Source organism: Salvelinus fontinalis, chromosome 37 (assembly GCF_029448725.1).
Source record: "Salvelinus fontinalis isolate EN_2023a chromosome 37, ASM2944872v1, whole genome shotgun sequence".
In the NCBI taxonomy this organism is placed as follows: domain Eukaryota; kingdom Metazoa; phylum Chordata; class Actinopteri; order Salmoniformes; family Salmonidae; genus Salvelinus; species Salvelinus fontinalis.
The window spans coordinates 6,094,847-6,115,687 of NC_074701.1; the positions used below are offsets into that span (position 1 = coordinate 6,094,847).

Sequence of the window (20,841 nt, forward strand, 5' to 3'; positions counted from 1 at the left end):
TGCAAATGCTTTTTACGTGATGTTATGAGGCCGATGCTTATTTTATCTTTTGTCAGATCTGATAACATCATGTTATCCACCTGCCTCTCTTTCTCACACACACTCACACACACAGCACATCGCCTGACAGACAGGACACACACACACACTCACACACACCACATCGCCTGACAGAAAGGACACACTCACACGCCACATCGCCTGACAGAAAGGACACACACACACACACACAGCACATCGCCTGACAGAAAGGACACACACACACACTCACACACACCACATCGCCTGACAGAAAGGACACACTGACACACACACACACACACACACACACACACACACACACACACACACACACACACACACACACACACACACACACACACACACACACACACACACACACACACACACGCGCATTGCCTGACATAAAGGACTGTCCCGAAATAGTCTTCATTTCCTGACACAAGTTTTGACTTAATCAGGACAGAGTCCCAAATGGCAACCTATTCCTTATATGGGATGGGCAGCACACCAGACATAGGTTCCTAGGGAATAGGATGGACAGCACACCAGACATAGGTTCCTAGGGAATAGGATGGACAGCACACCAGACATAGGTTCATAGGGAATAGGGTGACATGTGGTATGAACACCAGACATAGGTTCCTAGGGAATAGGGTGACATGTGGTTTGCACACCAGACATAGGTTCCTAGGGAATAGGGTGACATGTGGTATGAAGACCAGACACAGGTTCCTGATACTATTTGCAACTTTTCCTTTAGTTATGCTTTGCCAGGCAAGCTCAATCAAGCCCAGATAATGTATTTGAATGTGATGTGAAGTAGTATTTGAACCCAGCTGTGGTGGACAATACACAACTAAATAAAGCAGTAACACAAGGTGATGTTCATTTTGACCTTTAAAGCTCTAGATCAGGGGTGTCAAACTCATTCCACGGAGGGCCTAGTGTCTGCAGGTTTTTGGTTTTTCCTTTCAATAAAGCCCTAGACAACCAGATGTGGGGAGTTCCTAACTAATTAGTGATGTTAATTCATCAATCAAGTACAAGGGAGGAGCGAAAACCCGCAGACACTCGGCCCCCCGTGGAATGAGTTTGACACCTGTGCTCTAGATGCACAAGCCCTCCCGCCAGTACCGCCGCTTGGCTAGACGTGAATGTAACGTCTTTAGACATTTATTTAGTGTAGTAATACTCTCTGACATGATTTAGAGTCTAAGAGAATGATTGAATAACAGCAATTCCTTCCTTTCAAAATGAATCGTCTGAATGTGTGTCACTTGACGTTCCGTGTTATACTATACGTTGTGTATGACAGGTGCTGAGGAAAGATCCATATAAGAGTCAATAAATTGATGAATGACTAATGAGTTCAACGATAAAAAACAATAATTTCTCTCTCCCACAGGGCGATACGGGTCTTCAAGGTCTGCCTGGTCTCAGTGTAAGTATGCAGTCTTTTATGCAGCTGTCTTCATATGAATACACACACACACACACACACACACACACACACACACACACACACACACACACACACACACACACACACACACACACACACACACACACACACACACACACACACACACACACACACACACACACAGGGGGGGATGAGGAGAGCGTAAGGAGGGGATGATGAGAGGGGATGAGAAGAGGGGAAGGAGGGGATGATGAGGAGAGTGGAAGGAGGGTGGGATCAGGGGAATAAGGGGGGATGAGGAGAGGGGATGGAGGAGGTTATGAGGGGAAGGAGGAGGAATGAGGGGGGATGAGGAGGGGAGAGAGGAGGTTATGAGGGGGGGGTGAGGAGAGGGGAAGGATGAGGTTATGAGGGGAAGGAGGGGGTTATGAGGGGAAGGAGGAGGAATGAGGGGGGGTGAGGAGAGGGGAAGGAGGAGGAATGAGGGGGGATGAGGAGTGGGGAAGGAGGAGGTTATGAGGGGAAGGAGGGGGTTATGAGGGGAAGGAGGAGGAAGGAGGGGGGAAGGAGGAGGTTATGAGGGGAAGGAGGGGGTTATGAGGGGAAGGAGGAGGAATGAGGGGGGGGGTGAGGAGAGGGGAAGGAGGGGGTTATGAGGGGAAGGAGGAGGAATGAGGGGGGGTGAGGAGAGGGGAAGGAGGAGGTTATGAGGGGAAGGAGGGGGTTATGAGGGGAAGGAGGATGAATGAGGGGGGGTGAGGAGAGGGGAAGGAGGAGGTTATGAGGTGAAGGAGGGGGTTATGAGGGGAAGGAGGAGGAATGAGGGGGGATGAGGAGGATGAATGAGGGGGGATGAGGAGAGGGGAAGGAGGAGGTTATGAGGGGAAGGAGGGGGTTATGAGGGGAAGGAGGAGGAATGAGGGGGGGTGAGGAGAGGGGAAGGAGGAGGTTATGAGGGGAAGGAGGATGAATGAGGGGGGATGAGGAGAGGGGAAGGAGGAGGAATGAGGGGAAGGAGGGGGTTATGAGGGGAAGGAGGAGGTTATGGGGGGGGGTGAGGAGGGGAGAGAGGAGGTTATGAGGGGGGATGAGGAGAGGAGAGAGGGATTTGGAACTGCTCAGGTGAACAGTCTCAGTGTCACATTACCATCCACCTCTGTGCTGTCTGGGAGGTCAGGCAAGGAGAGGCTAGACAGGGGTAGATGAGCATGGTTAACCCCCTCTCTCCACACCTCTCCTGGGGCTTGGAGCATGGTGGAAAGCAGGCAGGTCTGGTCTGGAGCTCTGGGGGGAAGGATGGGAAGGGCAGGAGGAGATGAGAAGGGGGTGGGAGGTAGCATCCATGGTGGAGAGCAGGCAGATCTGGTCTGGAGCTCTGGGGGGAAGGATGGGAAGGGCAGGAGGAGATGAGAAGGGGGTGGGAGGTAGCATCCATGGTGGAGAGCAGGCAGGTCTGGTCTGGAGCTCTGGGGGGAAGGATGGGAAGGGGGTGGCAGGTAACATCCATGGTGGACCTACATGTGTGAGGGGCGTTGACATGGTTTCCTTCACTCTGTCTCTCAACTTTGAACTTGCATTAGTCAAATGTAAGTTATCACATGCGCCGAATACAACAGGTGTTGTTGTCATTCACCTTACAGTGAAATGCTGAATAAAAAGCCCTTAACCAACAATGCAGTTAAGAAAATATTTACCAAGAAAAAAAAGTAACACAATAAAATAACAATAATGAGGCTATATACAGGGGGTACCGGTACCGAGTCAATGTACGGGGGTACAGGTTAATCCAGCTCATTTGTACATGTAGGTAGGGGTAAAGTGACTATGCATAGATAATAAACAGTGAGTAGCAACAGTGTTAAAACAAAGGGGAGGGGGTTGTTAATGCAAAAGGTCCTGGTGGCCATTTGATTAATTGTTCAGCAGTCTTATGGCTTGGGGGTAGAAAATGTTAAAGAGCCTTTTGAACCTAGACTTGGGGCTCCTGTACCGCTTGCCGTGTGGTAGCAGAGAGAACAGTCTATGTCTTGGGTGACTGGAGTCTTTTTGTCGCCTTCCTCTGACACTGCCTAGTATATAGGTGCTGGATGGCAGGAAGCTTGGCCCCAGTGATGTACTGGGCCGTACACACTACCCTCTGTAGCGCCTTATGGTTGGATGCCGAGCAGTTGCCACACCAGTCAGTGATGCAACCGGTCAGAATGCTCTCGATGGTGCAGCTGTAGAACTTTTTGATGATCTGGGGACCCATGCCAAATGTCTCCTGAGTGGGAATAGGTTTTGTCGTGCCCTCTTCACTAATGTTTTGGTGTGTTTGGACCATGATAGTTTGTTGGTGACATGGACACCAAGGAACTTGAAACTCTCGACCCGGTCCACTACAGCCCCGCCGATGTAAATGGGGTAGTGTTCGGCCCTCCTTTTCCTGTAGTCCACGATCATCTCCTTTGTCTTGCTCAAGTTGCCAGGTCTCTGGCCTCTTGCCTATAGGCTGTCTCATCGTTTTCGGTGATCAGGCCTACCACCGTTGTGTCATCAGCAAACTTAATGATGGTGTTGGAGTCATGCTTGGCCACGCGGTCTTGGGTGAACAGGGAGTACAGGAGGGGACTAAGCACGCACCCCTGAGGGGCCCCAGTGTTGAGGATTAGCGTGGTACATGTGCTGTTGCCTACACTTACCACCTGGGGGCAGCCCGTCAGGAAGTCCAGGATCCAGTTGTAGAGGGAGGTGTTAGGTCCCTAGGTCTTTAGCTTAGTGATGAGCTTTGTGGGCACTATGGTGTTGAACGCTGAGCTATAGTCAATGAACAGCATTATTACAAAGGTGTTCATTTTGTCCTCGTGGGAAAGAGCAGTGTGGAGTGCGATTGAGATTGCGTCATCTGCGGATCTGTTTGGGCGGTATGCGAATTGGAATGGGTCTAGGGTTTCCGGGATGATTGTGTTGATGTGAGCCATGACCAGCCTTTCAAGAACTTCATGGCTGCCGACGTGAGTGCTACGGGGCAGTAGTCATTTAGGCAGGTTACCTTTGCTTTCTTGGGCACAGGGACTATGGTGGTCTGCTTGAAACATGTAGGTATTACATGTACAGGATACACATGGTATACAATGTCCAATTAAATGCTTACTGGCAGGTTCCTTCTGGACAATGCAACAACAATAAGAAATAATAAAATATAAGAATACCAATATAAAATAAATGTCTCAATGGAATAGAATAAACCTCTCATCAACTCTCCTCTCCTCAGCTCTCATCTCCTCCCCTCTCCTCTGCTCTGCTCTCCTCAGCTCTCCTCTCTTCAGCTCTCCGCTCCTCAACTCTCCTCTCCTCAGCTCTCCTTTCCTCTCCTCTCCTCAGCTCTGCTCTCCTCAGCTCTTCTCTCCTCTCCTCCCTTCTCCTCTGCTCTGCTCTCCTCAGCTCTCCTCTCCTCAGCACTCCGCTCCTCAACTCTCCTCTCCCCAGCTCTCCTTTCCTCTCCTCTCCTCTCCTCAGCTCTCCTTTCCTCTCCTCTCCTCAGCTCTGCTCTCCTCCCCTCTCCTCTCCTCCCTTCTCTGTTCCTCTGCTCTGCTATCCTCAGCTCTCCGCTCTTCAGCTCTCTGCTCCTCAACTCTCCTCTCCTCCCCTCTCCTCTCCTCAGGTCTCCTCTCATCTGCTCTGCTCTGCTCTCTTCCCCTCTCCTCTCCTCAGGTCTCCTCTCCTCTGCTCTGATCTCCTCCCCTCTCCTCTCCTCAGGTCTCCTCTCCTCTGCTCTGCTCTCCTCTGCTCTGCTCTCCTCTGCTCTCCTCTCATCAACTCTCCTCTCGTCTGCTCTCCTCTCCTCAACTCTCCTCTGTTCTCCTCAGCTCTCCTCTCTTCTCCTCCCCACTAACTCAGTCTAGGAGTTCCAGACACCATTCTCTCCCAGTAGACCCTCAGCGTTTACTGAATCCCAGTAGAATCCTCAGCATGCTTCATGCATAGTGCTCCTATAATTGGGCTGGCTGCACTGTCTGCTTGTCCTCTCTAGTTCTGTTAACATGAGCCCAGGGGAGAGGGGGCTTAGTGGGAGCCTAGCCTAGAAACTCCTAGACAGAGACTGGTAGATGTATATACACACGCATGCATGGGTGCACACACACTCACAGAGACGCACGTACATGCGCAAACGCACACACACAAACAATGCATGAACCCACGCACGTACACACACACACTAATACACACAGGGCCTGGCTGGTGTTGTTAGGGGAGGTGATGGGTGGAGATTAAGGGTATACTGTGAGTGGTTAGCTAATTATCTGCCCTGCCACGTCCCATTAGCACTGGAGCCAGGCAGAGTGTGTGTGACACCGACCCTTTCATGTCACCCAAATACTTACCAAACCCCAACCGAAAACTGTCAGCGTTGACGAGCTATTTAGTCTAGCTAATTATACATTAATAAGAGACGAATCAGGATAACAGAAATTCTATCCTGGCTATCGAGAACACCATGGTTGGCGTTACCAGGTCTTCTCACAACAGACTTGTAAACAACATTGCAGTGATAGTGGACGTACTATCACTGAACACGTACTGAATGCTACTAAATGGTAGTAGAGATGAACTAGCCGATATACCCCATTCAGTTTAACCCAAGGTTTCCCTTTTACAAGTACTGTGTACAAATGATATACATTGAGAATGAATTGAGTTAGTAAAGCAGTACTTTGTGAGATAGAACATTGTGTTTTATAGAGGGGCATCACGTTTCCTAGCTGTCATTCATGTTTACAGCCGCTGTCACAGATACCAAAGGCTTGTCAGCCGTCTTGTTAAACGATAGATTTCTGTCCACCGTTTTAAAGAGTCAATCTGTGATTCAAAAAAACAATGAAGCTGTCACCCTGCCACAGTTTTGGTAAACGGCTAAGGGACAGCTACTGTGCGGATGCAAGGACTGCCCATCCATGAGATCAAAATGATAGTTTAAACCATCTTCTGAAGCTATAGAGCAGGGCTAGGCAACCCTGTTCCTGGAGTACACAGATACTGCAGGGTTTTGTTCCAACTAGGCACCACACCTGACCAACTGAACTAATTCATCAGTTCAGTGATGGCCTAAATTCAACACACGTGGTCTTCCAGGTCAATTAAATCACAAACAGGAACTGCCTACCCCCGATGTACAGTGTTTGTTTACAATTATACTGTTTACAAAAAATTGAGTAAAATACAAGCTTATATTTGCGGGTTTGATGGGGTACGACAGTTGAACTCAGCTCATGAAGCATTTGAAGTTATCATGGGTATATATCACCCCCCCAAAAAAGTACAAAAATGGATGTACAAACTACAGATTGCACCTTTAAGCACAGAGACAGGGGCCTGTGAGTGATTTTCACATTCTGTACACATGTCATGTTATGAATGGCTATTTTCTGCAGCTGCTGCTTCCAAGAAAAAGGCGTCAGTGGTTTTGCGAGGATGCCAATTGAAAGGGGACACCACTTATTTGGGATGGATGTGTAAGCTGATAGGTTGATCTGTGGCCCTGGATGTGGACAGTAGTTTGTGAGGACAGTCTGTCTGTCTGTCTGTCTGTCTGTCTGTCTGTCTCTGTCTGTCTGACTGTCTCTGTCTGTCTGACTGTCTCTGTCTGTCTGTCTGTCTGTCTGTCTGTCTGACTGTCTGTCTGTCTGTCTGACTGTCTGTCTGACTGTCTCTGTCTGTCTGACTGTCTCTGTCTGTCTGTCCGTCTGACTGTCTGTCTGTCTGTCTGTCCGTCTGACTGTCTCTGCCCGTCTGACTGTCTCTGTCCGTCTGTCCGTCTGTCTGTCTGTCTGTCTGTCTGTCTGTCTGTCTGTCCGTCTGTCTGTCTCTGTCCGTCTGTCTGCATACCTGTCTGTCTGTCTGTCTGCTCCCCTCCCTTCCACCCACAACACCAGTAGGAGTGACTGTGAAAGGCCCTAACCTGGGTTCAAATAATACTGCTTAGACTCGGTCCCTTCTGACCCACATTCATAGCAGGATTTATCAAAGAATTGTTACGAGATTACAAAAACCATAACCTGCCACCTTCTGATCAATCTACCAATGCTGTTTTGTTCTTCTGATTGAACTATTTTGTATAGTGTATAATGTGTCTTCAATTAGACTGATATTGTAACTGTCATGTTGTAGTTGTCATTGTTTTCTGTTGTTTGTTTCAGGTGGAGAAAGAGGGACTCAAGGGAGATCAGGTATATTCATATTTTCCTTGACATTTCATTGTTTTTATGTGGTACACTGAGTCTGAAGCTCATATCCTCATGTACCCACCAACACGTACCTCTCTATGCTGTTCTGACAGGCTGTTAAATAAACCATAAATGAAGCAAAACAACCCTCTCCTCCTGATCCAAATCAATTTGATGAAGTGCACTTTTTATTATGTAATTGGTCACGGAACAATGGCCCTGCCTAGGTCAGATTTACAATAGACCCAGGCATACAGCAGTTTATATGAGGCCTTGTCAGGGGAGGAATGACAACTGCAGGAGTTATGTTGGAGAACTAGGGAAGTTCCTAATATGGATGGCGTACGGACATTATCATTGTGAATGACAACTCTACACTATTCTTTGTAATTTGAAATGTTCAAAACATTGTTTTATTTTTTTATGTTTTGGTAACACTTTACTTAAAGCCTGTAGATATAATGCTTCATAACTTGTTATAAGCATATATGAGCCTTTATATTGAGGCATAATCAAATCAAATCAAATTGTATTGGAGAAATACACATATTTAGCAGATGTTATTGCGGGTGTAGTGAAATGCTTGTATTCCTAGCTCCAACAGTGCTGTAATATCTAACAGTGCAGTAGTATCTAACAATTCACAACAATACACACAAATCTGTATGTGCAGCAGTATGTAAACATTATTACAGTGACTAGTGTTCCATCGTTAAAGTGGCCAGTGATTCCATGTCTATGTATATACGGCAGCAGCCTCTAAGGTGCAGGGTTGAGTAACCGGGTGGAAGCCGGCTAGTGATGACTATTTAACATTTTGATGGCCTTGGGATAGAAGCTGTTATTCAGTCTCTAGGTCCCAGCTTTGATGCACCTGTACTGACCTCTCCTTCTGGATGATAATGGGGTGAACAGGCCGTGGCTCAGGTGGTTGATGTCCTTGATTATCTTTTTGGACTTCCTGTGACATCGGGTGCTGTAGGTGTCCTGGAGGGCAGGTAGTTTCCCCCCGGTGATGCGTTGTGCAGACCTCACTACCCTCTGGAGAGCCTTACGGTTGTGGGCAGAGCAGTTGCCGTACCAGGCCGTGATACAGCCAGACAGGATGCTCTTGATTGTGCATCTGTAAAAGTTTGTGAGGGTTTTAGGGACCAAGACACATTTCTTCAGCCTCCTGAGGTTGAAGAGATGCTGTTACACCTTCTTCACGGCACTGTCTGTGTGGGTGGGCCATTTTAGTTTCAGTGATGTGTACGCCGAGGAATTTGAAGCTTTCCACCTTCTCCACTGCTGTCCCATCGATGTGGATAGAGGCGTGCTCCCTTTGCTGTTTCCTGAAGTCCACCATCAGCTCCTGTTTTGTTGACGTTGAGGGAGAGGTTATTTTCCTGGCAACACTAAGCCAGGGCCCTCACCTCCTTCCTGTAGGCTGTCTTGTCATTGTTGGTAATCAGGCCTACTACTGTTGTGTCATCTGCAAACTTGATGATTGACTTGGAGGTGTGCATGGCCATGCCGTCATGGGTGAACAGGGAGGATAGGAGGGTACTATGGTGTTGAAGGCTGAGCTGTAGTCAATGTACAGCATTCTTACATAGGTATTCCTCTTGTCCAGATGGGATAGGGCAGTGTGCAGTGTAATGGCAATTTAATTGTCTGTGGATCTATTGGGGCGGTAAGAAAATTGAAGTGGGTCTAGGGTGTCATGTAAGGTTGAGGTGATGTGATCCTTAACTAGCCTCTCAAAGCACTTCATGATGACAGAAGTGAGTGCTACGGGGAAATAGTCATTTAGTTCAGCTACATTTGCTTTCTTGGGAACAGGAACAATGGTGGCCATCTTGAAGCATGTGGGGACAGCAGACTAGGATAGGGATGGATTGAATATGTCCGTAAACACTCCAGCCAGCTTGTCTGCGCATGCTCTAAAGACGCGGCTAAGGATGCCATCTGGGCCGACAGCCTTGCGAAGGTTAATACGTTTAAATGTCTTCCTCCCGTCATCCACGGAGAACAAGAGACAACAGTCGTTGGGAGCAGGACACATCGGTGGCACTGTGTTATCCTCAAAGCACGCGAAGAAGGTATTTAGCTTGTCCGGTAGCAAGACGTCGGTGTCCGCGATGTGGCTGGTTTTCCCTTTGTAATCCGTGATTGTCTGTAGACCCTGCCACATACGTCTCGTGTCTAAGCCGTTGAATCGCAACTCTACTTTGTCTCTGTCTTACACCTATGTAACCAGTCTTACACCTATGTAACCAGTCTTACACCTATGTAACCAGTCGTACACCTATGTAACCAGTCGTACACCTATGTAACCAGTCGTACACCTATGTAACCAGTCGTACACCTATGTAACCAGTCTTACACCTTTGTAACCAGTCTTGCACCTATGTAACCAGTCTTGCACCTATGTAACCAGTCGTACACCTATGTAACCAGTCGTACACCTATGTAACCAGTCTTACACCTATGTAACCAGTCTTACACCTATGTAACCAGTCGTACACCTATGTAACCAGTCGTACACCTATGTAACCAGTCGTACACCTATGTAACCAGTCTTACACCTATGTAACCAGTCGTACACCTATGTAACCAGTCGTACACCTATGTAACCAGTCGTACACCTATGTAACCAGTCGTACACCTATGTAACCAGTCGTACACCTATGTAACCAGTCGTACACCTATGTAACCAGTCTTACACCTTTGTAACCAGTCTTGCACCTATGTAACCAACCAGTCGTACACCTATGTAACCAGTCGTACACCTATGTAACCAGTCTTACACCTATGTAACCAGTCTTACACCTATGTAACCAGTCTTACACCTATATAACCAGTCGTACACCTATGTAACCAGTCTTACACCTATGTAACCAGTCGTACACCTATGTTTTGCATCTGACAGGAGCCACCGGGCCTAACTGGAGATACGGTACGCCCAGCACCAGCAATTAAACTTGAATGAAATCAAATCTAGGTATTTTCATACAGCAATTAAGCCAACTAGGGAGCCAGTGGTCTTTGTGCTGCACAGGAGGTTGGTGGCATCTTAGTTGGGGAGAATGGGCTAGTGGTAATGACTAGAGCGGAATCAGTGGAATGGTATCAAATACATCAAACACATGGTTTCCAGGTGTTTGATGCCATTCCATTTGCTCTGTTCCAGCCATTATTATGAACCATCCCCCCTGTCAGCAGCCTCCACTGGTGTGCTGAGAACATGTGGCTCTAACATCTGTCTCCACAGCAGCTTTATAAGCAACAAGCTGTTACCCCATAGCCTGATCCAGGATCTGTTTGTGCTGCCTTTCTAACTCATATTGTCATTGGCAACAGGTCTGGGATGAGGCCATGAGTTTACATCTGTGTCCATAGAAACAAGCTGGAGACACACTCATTCTAACACTGAATGCCATCCAACCAGCCTATCTAGGAATCCATCCAGCATCCAGCTAGCCTGGTCCATTGCTGTCCTTGTCGAGCCAATCTTTCTTTGACATGGCAATGAGTAGGAAGGCATTGGCATGATAGCACAAAGAGATCTGGCACCAGGCTAGCATCCAGCCCCTTTCTCTCTCTTATACAGAAGCAACATTTCAACAAATAGCAGAATACCATGGCGTGTCAAACAGCAGAATGTTAGGCTATGTGTCCAGTGTTACTGGTGCTTTTGAGAGGCCTAGACCGTGAAGCTAGGGTAACGCAACACCCATAGCCTGGCCATACACAAATGACAGCCCTGCTCTGATACCCTTCTGTCTTCTGTCCCTAGGGATCCCCTGGGTTGCCAGGTCAGACGGGGGCTCTGGGCAAAGAGGGCAAAAGGGTGAGTAAACGCCACACACACAATCACACACAGGCACTGCTACTCTTTGTGTGGCCTGGGCTGGGCCTAGCTCCTGCTTCTGGACCCCCTCCCCTGGGGATGGCCTGACAACAGCTGAGGACAGAGTGTGGGGTGGATGTAGGGGCCTGAGTTGGTCTGGGTGGGCCTGGTAGGGCCTGGTAGGGCCTGGGTGGGCCCTAGGTAGGGCCTGGGTGGGCCTGGTAGGGCCTGGGTGGGCCCTAGGCAGGGCCTGGTAGGGCCTGGGTGGGCCTGGTAAGGTCTGGGTGGGCCTAGGTGGGACTGGGTGGGCCTGGTAGGGCCTGGGTGGGCCTGGTAGGGCTTGGTAGGGCCTGGGTGGGCCTGGTAGGGCCTGGGTGGGCCCTAGGCAGGGCCTGGTAGGGCCTGGGTGGGCCTGGTAAGGTCTGGGTGGGCCTAGGTGGGCCTGGTAGGGACTGGGTGGGCCTGGTAGGGCCTGGGTGGGCCTGGTAGGGTCGAGCCCTGGGGGAATGCTAATAGTTTGACTACGTTTAATAAATGTCTCTGAGAGGTCAACATGACTGGCAGCACACGTGGCCAGTCCCAGCAGGCAGCTGTCCTAAGCAGTGTTATGTTTCCTATAAAGGGCCATACAGGGTTAAAAGAACAATGGCTGTGACTGTACAAACAAGAACATTCCAGTTCTACCCAGTTGGCCCACTTGGATTTCACCTCTTGCTACAGTCGAGCAATCTTAGAGCTCTCACCAATTCCTAGAGGTACTGCAGTGGTCAATATAATTTTTACATTTTAGTCATTTAGCAGACGCTCTTATCCAGAGCGACGTACAGTAGTGAGTGTATACATCTTTTTGCATTCAACTTAGCCTTGATTAAACTACAGCATGCATGTAATGTTACAGTTATACTGTGATGCTTCAGATGCAGAATCTTAATTTGATCACCCTGTTACAGGAGAAAGTTGAGGTATTTTAGGGTTAAAAAAGCTTCTTAAAAGTCTTTCCATGTTAACATTTTTGACCTGATTTTCTCTTCCTAAAAATGTATCAACCCCTACAAAAATTCACATTTCCTGTTAATGCAGGATTATTTTCCTGCTGTAGCAAACTGGCTCAAATTAAGATCCTTCACCTGTATGTTACCAGTATCGGATGGTTCCAACTTCCAAAACAAGGCCGGCTACCTATAAAACTGTGACCTTGTACACCTGTTTTGAGCACCGGAGACTGCTGAGGAGAGAACAGCTCATAATAATGGCTAGAACGGAGTAAATGGAATGGCATCAAACACATGGAAACCATGGAAACCATATGTTTGATGTATTTGATACCATTCCACTGATTCCGCTCCAGTCATTACCACTAGTGCCACCAACCTCCCGTGGTTATGAGCCACACACTACAGTACTGTGGATCATTTTGCAACAGCTAATGATAAAATACCAAATAGCAAATTGCAAGGATTGCACTGCAGGGAGTGTTGAGATTGTCCCGTTATGTTGGTTTTCAAACGTAAGTAGTGTAAGTATAGTGTATTCACTTTAGAAAGCAAGCTGAAAGATGACCTGTTAGGGGCCTGATTGGTCTCACACTTCTTCTCCATCCCGAGCAAACACAGCTGATTAATCAACTTGCATTCTAAACTGAAGATCATGATTTGGTGATTTTATTTATTTATTTTATTTCACCTTTATTTAACCAGGTAGGCTAGTTGAGAACAAGTTCTCATTTACAACTGCGAGCTGGCCAATAATAAAGCAAAGCGGTTCGAAACATACGACAACACACACATGGAATAAACAAACATACAGCCAATGATACAGTAGAAAAAAGTCTATATACAGTGTGTGCAAATGTGGTAAGATAAGGGAGGTAAGACAATAAATATGCCATGGTGGCGAAGTAATTAAAATATACCAATTAAACACCGGAGTGATTGATGTGCAGAAGATGAATGTGCAAGTAGAGATACTGAGATACTGGGGTGCAAAGGAGCAAGATAAATAAATACAGTATGGGGATGAGGTAGTTGGATGGGCTATTTACATTTTAGTCATTTAGCAGACGCTCTTATCCAGAGCGACTTACAAATTGGAAAGTTCATACATATTCATCCTGGTCCCCCTGTGGGAATTGAACCCTGGTCCCCCCGTGGGAAATGAACCCACAACCCTGGCGTTGCAAGCGCCATGCTCTACCAACTGAGCCACACGGGACCATTTACAGATGGGCTATGTACAGCTGCAGTGATCTGTGAGCTGCTCTGACAGCTGGTGCTTAAAGCTAGTGAGGGCCTTGAGACAGTTGAGACATGGATTGTGGTTGAATGGGCAAGACAACATATTTAAGTTCCTTTGAACGGGGTAAGGTGGTAGGTGCCAGGCACACCAGTTTGTATCAAGAACTGCAACGCTGCTGGGTTATTTACGCTCAACATTTACCCATGTGTATCAAGAATGGTCCACTACCCTAAGGACATCCAGCTAACTTGACACAACTGTGGGAAGCATTGAAGTCAACATGGGCAGCATCCCTGTGGAATGCTTTCGACACCTTGTAGAGTCCATGCTCGACAAATTGAGGCTGTTCTGAGGGCAAAGGGGGGGGGGGGGGGTTCTTAATAAGGAAGGTATTCTTAATGTTTGGTACACTCAGTGTATATCAACAGTTTAGTGCTATTCCTGAACTTTTCCGTAGCTCTCACTGACACTGCATGAGCTAACAGAGAATCACATTCTCAATGCAAGAATTCCTGGATAGAAAAAGAGAAATCGGAAGCTAGTTAGAGCTGATGGCAGGTGCTACTGTCTATATCCTCACACCAGAAGTGGAACGTTGCAACATAGCATATCTGACCTCGGAGGCAACTGAATCGCTCGGTGTCAAAGGTCACAATTATAGCGTGACCTCTATGAGAACTTGAACATAATGTCCCATTTCTACCCAGTCATAACCCCTCTAATTGGTTTTCGTCTGTGTTTGGAGTCCAATTGGAGTCCAATCAGCATGTTGTAATATTTCCTCGCTGGGTTTGGGCCAGTGTTCATTAAAAGCAGTGAGCCCCATAGGGGAATAAAGTAACATTTAAACTAATGTCTTCTTGAGTGTGGAACATGCCTGGGTTCAAATATGATTTGTTTTCTTTCTTTTTAACTGCACTTCATTTGAGCTCGCCTGGCGTGATGGATCTAGTGGAAGAGGCAAAAACCCTGTCAACTGGCACTCCAGTCAGGCTCATTCAAATGCTTATTTTTGTTGTTGTTGAAAGAACTCAAATACTAAATGAACCCAGGTCAGGTGTGGAAGGGTATCTCCTTCAGTAGTAATGTGTGAGGGGAGTGGAATCGTTACACTAAGCCAGTCGGCCATTTGAATCAGTGTCAAAAAATGTTGTTCTGTTGAAGACACACACAACCTCTCTATTAATACCCAGGATGGGTCCCGAATGGAGTCCTGTTCCCTGCTGTATGTAGGGCACTACTTCTGACCAGAGCCCTATAGGGTAGTGCACTACTTCTGACCAGAGCCCTATGGGGTAGTACACTACTTCTGACCAGAGCCCTATGAGGTAGTGCACTACTTCTAACCAGAGCCCTATGAGGTAGTGCACTACTTCTGACCAGAGCCCTATGAGGTAGTGCACTACTTCTGACCAGAGCCCTATGAGGTAGTGCACTACTTCTGACCAGAACCCTATGGGGTAGTGCACTACTTCTGACCAGAGCCCTATGAGGTAGTGCACTACTTCTGACCAGAGCTCTATGAGGTAGTGCACTACTTCTAACCAGAGCCCTATGAGGTAGTGCACTACTTCTGACCAGATCCCTATGAGGTAGTGCACTACTTCTGACCAGAGCCCTATGAGGTAGTGCACTACTTCTTACCAGGGCTCTATGAGGTAGTGCACTACTTCTTACCAGGGCTCTATGAGGTAGTGCACTACTTCTTACCAGGGCTCTATGAGGTAGTGCACTACTTCTTACCAGGGCTCTAAGAGGTAGTGCACTACTTCTTACCAGGGCTCTATGAGGTAGTGCACTACTTCTTACCAGGGCTCTATGAGGTAGTGCACTACTTCTGACCAGGGCTCTATGGGGTAGTGCACTACTTCTTACCAGGGCTCTATGAGGTAGTGCACTACTTCTGACCAGGGCTCTAAGAGGTAGTGCACTACTTCTTACCAGGGCTCTAAGAGGTAGTGCACTACTTCTGACCAGGGCTCTATGGGGTAGTACACTACTTCTGACCAGGGCTCTATGAGGTAGTGCACTACTTCTTACCAGGGCTCTAAGAGGTAGTGCACTACTTCTTACCAGGGCTCTATGAGGTAGTGCACTACTTCTTACCAGAGCTCTATGGGGTAGTGCACTACTTCTTACCAGGGCTCTAAGAGGTAGTGCACTACTTCTTACCAGAGCTCTATGGGGTAGTACACTACTTCTGACCAGGGCTCTATGAGGTAGTGCACTACATCTTACCAGGGCTCTAAGAGGTAGTGCACTACTTCTTACCAGGGCTCTATGAGGTAGTGCACTACTTCTTACCAGGGCTCTAAGAGGTAGTGCACTACTTCTTACCAGGGCTCTATGAGGTAGTGCACTACTTCTTACCAGGGCTCTAAGAGGTAGTGCACTACTTCTGACCAGGGCTCTATGAGGTAGTGCACTACTTCTTACCAGGGCTCTATGAGGTAGTGCACTACTTCTGACCAGGGCTCTATGGGGTAGTGCACTATTTCTGACCAGGGCTCTATGAGGTAGTGCACTACTTCTGACCAGGGCTCTATGGGGTAGTGCACTACTTCTTACCAGAGCTCTATGGGGTAGTGCACTACTTCTTACCAGAGCTCTATGGGGTAGTGCACTACTTCTTACCAGAGCTCTATGGGGTAGTGCACTACTTCTTACCAGAGCTCTATGGGGTAGTGCACTACTTCTTACCAGGGCTCTATGAGGTAGTGCACTATTTCTAACCAGGGCTCTATGAGGTAGTGCACTACTTCTTACCAGGGCTCTAAGAGGTAGTGCACTACTTCTGACCAGGGCTCTATGGGGTAGTGCACTATTTCTAACCAGGGCTCTATGGGGTAGTGCACTACTTCTTACCAGAGCTCTATGGGGTAGTGCACTACTTCTTACCAGAGCTCTATGGGGTAGTGCACTACTTCTTACCAGAGCTCTATGAGGTAGTGCACTACTTCTTACCAGAGCTCTATGGGGTAGTGCACTATTTCTAACCAGGGCTCTAAGAGGTAGTGCACTACTTCTTACCAGGGCTCTATGAGGTAGTGCACTATTTCTGACCAGGGCTCTATGAGGTAGTGCACTACTTCTTACCAGGGCTCTAAGAGGTAGTGCACTACTTCTTACCAGGGCTCTAAGAGGTAGTGCACTACTTCTGACCAGGGCTCTATGAGGTAGTGCACTACTTCTTACCAGGGCTCTATGAGGTAGTGCACTACTTCTGACCAGGGCTCTATGAGGTAGTGCACTACTTCTTACCAGGGCTCTAAGAGGTAGTGCACTACTTCTTACCAGGGCTCTAAGAGTTAGTGCACTACTTCTGACCAGGGCTCTATGAGGTAGTGCACTACTTCTGACCAGGGCTCTAAGAGGTAGTGCACTACTTCTGACCAGGGCTCTATGAGGTAGTGCACTACTTCTTACCAGGGCTCTAAGAGGTAGTGCACTACTTCTTACCAGGGCTCTAAGAGGTAGTGCACTACTTCTGACCAGGGCTCTATGAGGTAGTGCACTACTTCTTACCAGGGCTCTATGAGGTAGTGCACTACTTCTTACCAGGGCTCTATGAGGTAGTGCACTACTTCTTACCAGAGCTCTATGGGGTAGTGCACTATTTCTGACCAGGGCTCTATGAGGTAGTGCACTACTTCTGACCAGGGCTCTATGAGGTAGTGCACTACTTCTGACCAGGGCTCTATGGGGTAGTGCACTACTTCTTACCAGAGCTCTATGGGGTAGTGCACTACTTCTTACCAGAGCTCTATGGGGTAGTGCACTACTTCTTACCAGAGCTCTATGGGGTAGTGCACTATTTCTAACCAGGGCTCTATGAGGTAGTGCACTACTTCTTACCAGGGCTCTATGAGGTAGTGCACTACTTCTTACCAGGGCTCTATGAGGTAGTGCACTACTTCTTACCAGGGCTCTATGGGGTAGTGCACTACTTCTTACCAGGGCTCTAAGAGGTTGTGCACTACTTCTGACCAGGGCTCTAAGAGGTAGTGCACTACTTCTTACCAGGGCTCTAAGAGGTAGTGCACTACTTCTGACCAGGGCTCTATGAGGTAGTGCACTACTTCTTACCAGGGCTCTATGAGGTAGTGCACTACTTCTGACCAGGGCTCTATGAGGTAGTGCACTACTTCTTACCAGGGCTCTAAGAGGTAGTGCACTACTTCTTACCAGGGCTCTAAGAGTTAGTGCACTACTTCTGACCAGGGCTCTATGAGGTAGTGCACTACTTCTGACCAGGGCTCTAAGAGGTAGTGCACTACTTCTGACCAGGGCTCTATGAGGTAGTGCACTACTTCTTACCAGGGCTCTAAGAGGTAGTGCACTACTTCTTACCAGGGCTCTAAGAGGTAGTGCACTACTTCTGACCAGGGCTCTATGAGGTAGTGCACTACTTCTTACCAGGGCTCTATGAGGTAGTGCACTACTTCTTACCAGGGCTCTATGAGGTAGTGCACTACTTCTTACCAGAGCTCTATGGGGTAGTGCACTATTTCTGACCAGGGCTCTATGAGGTAGTGCACTACTTCTGACCAGGGCTCTATGAGGTAGTGCACTACTTCTGACCAGGGCTCTATGGGGTAGTGCACTACTTCTTACCAGAGCTCTATGGGGTAGTGCACTACTTCTTACCAGAGCTCTATGGGGTAGTGCACTACTTCTTACCAGAGCTCTATGGGGTAGTGCACTATTTCTAACCAGGGCTCTATGAGGTAGTGCACTACTTCTTACCAGGGCTCTATGAGGTAGTGCACTACTTCTTACCAGGGCTCTATGAGGTAGTGCACTACTTCTTACCAGGGCTCTATGGGGTAGTGCACTACTTCTTACCAGGGCTCTAAGAGGTTGTGCACTACTTCTGACCAGGGCTCTATGAGGTAGTGCACTACTTCTTACCAGGGCTCTATGGGGTAGTGCACTACTTCTTACCAGAGCTCTATGGGGTAGTGCACTACTTCTTACCAGAGCTCTATGGGGTAGTGCACTACTTCTTACCAGGGCTCTATGAGGTAGTGCACTACTTCTTACCAGAGCTCTATGGGGTAGTGCACTACTTCTTACCAGAGCTCTATGGGGTAGTGCACTACTTCTTACCAGGGCTCTATGGGGTAGTGCACTACTTCTTACCAGAGCTCTATGGGGTAGTGCACTACTTCTTACCAGAGCTCTATGGGGTAGTGCACTACTTCTTACCAGAGCTCTATGGGGTAGTGCACTACTTCTTACCAGAGCTCTATGGGGTAGTGCACTACTTCTTACCAGGGCTCTATGAGGTAGTGCACTACTTCTTACCAGAGCTCTATGGGGTAGTGCACTACTTCTTACCAGGGCTCTAAGAGGTAGTGCACTACTTCTTACCAGGGCTCTAAGAGGTAGTGCACTACTTCTTACCAGGGCTCTAAGAGGTAGTGCACTACTTCTTACCAGGGCTCTAAGAGGTAGTGCACTACTTCTGACCAGGGCTCTAAGAGGTAGTGCACTACTTCTGACCAGGGCTCTATGAGGTAGTGCACTATTTCTAACCAGAGCCAGATGTTGAGACATGGATTGTGGGTGAATGGGTGAATGGGCAAGACAAAATATTTAAGTTCCTTTGACCGGGGTGTGGTAGTAGGAGCGTTGCAGTTCAATCTCACACAAATGATCAATGAACCCACCGATCTGGCCCGGGCATCCTGGAAAGATATTGAACTCATTCCATCAGTAGAGAATGCCTGGTTATTCTTTACAAGTGCTTTCCTCACCATCTTAAATATCAATCAATCAATCAAGTTTATTTTATATAGCCCTTCGTACATCAGTTAATATCTCGAAGTGCTGTACAGAGACCCAGCCTAAAACCCCAAACAGCTAGAATGCAGGTGAAGAAGCACGCCCCATTCAAATAAGCATGCCCCATTCAAAAAATGTAGAACCAGGAACAGATATAGCCCTTGATTCACTCCAGACCTGACTGCCCTTGACCAGCACAAAAACATCCTGTGGCGTACTGCATTAGCATCGAATAGCCCCCGCGATATACAACTTTTCAGGGAAGTTAGGAACCAATATACGCAGGCAGTTAGGAAAGCAAAGGCTAGCTTTTTCAAACAGAAATTTGCATCCTGGATCCACCTTTATTTAACCAGGTAGGCTAGTGGAGAACAAGTTCTCATTTACAACTGCGACCTGGCCAAGATGGCATGGCCAAGAACACATACAACAACACAGAGTTACACATGGAATAAACAAACATAGAGTCAATGAGAACTCAATAATACAGTAGAAAAAGTCTATATACAGTGTGTGTAAATGTGGTAAGATAAGGGAGGTAAGGCAATAAATAGGCCATGGTGGTGAAGTAATTACAATATACCAATTAAACACTGGAGTGAATAGATGTGCAGAAGATGAATGTGCAAGTAGAGATACTGGCGATGCAAAGGAGCAAGATAAATAAATACAGTATGGGGATGAGGTAGTTGGATGGGCTATTTGCAGATGGGCTATGTACAGGTGCAGTGATCTGTGAGCTGCTCTGAAAGTTGGTGCTTAAAGCTAGTGAGGGAGATATGAGTCTCCAGCTTCAGTGATGTTTGTAGTTCGCTCCAGTCATTGGCAGCAGAGAACTGGAAGGAAAGGCGGCCAAAGGAGGACTTGGCTTTGGGGGTGATCAGTGAGATATACCTGCTGGTGCACGTGCTACGGGTCGGTGCTGCAATGGTGACCAGTGAGCTGAGATAAGGCGGGGCTTTTCCTAGCAAAGATTTGTAGATGACCTGTAGCCAGTGGGTTTGGCGACGAGTATGAAGCGAGGGCCAGCCAACGAGAGCTTACAGGTCGCAGTGGTGGGTAGTATATGGGGCTTTGGTGACAAAACGGATGGCACTGTGATAGACTGCATCCAATTTGTTGAGTAGAATGTTGGAGGCTATTTTGTAGATGACATCGTCGAGGATCGGTAGGATGGTCAGTTTTACGAGGGTATGTTTGGCAGCATGATTGAAGGATGCTTTGTTGCGAAATAGGAAGCCGATTCTAGATTTAATTTTGGATTGGAGATGCTTAACGTGAGTCTGGAAGGAGAGTTTACAGTCTAGCCAGACACCTAGTTATTTGTAGATGTC

At 47.7% G+C, this 20,841-nt stretch overlaps 1 protein-coding gene across 1 annotated transcript in view; it reads left to right on the forward strand.

Annotated features, from left to right (window-relative positions):
- LOC129835906 (collagen alpha-1(XIX) chain) overlaps positions 1–20,841 on the forward strand; it is a 154,655-nt gene that overhangs the window by 93,549 nt on the left and 40,265 nt on the right. Inside the window, exons 15-17 of the mRNA XM_055901613.1 lie at positions 1,430–1,465; positions 7,624–7,653; positions 11,432–11,485. Coding sequence (XP_055757588.1) covers positions 1,430–1,465; positions 7,624–7,653; positions 11,432–11,485 — 120 coding nt within the window. The remainder of the gene's footprint in view (positions 1–1,429; positions 1,466–7,623; positions 7,654–11,431; positions 11,486–20,841) is intronic.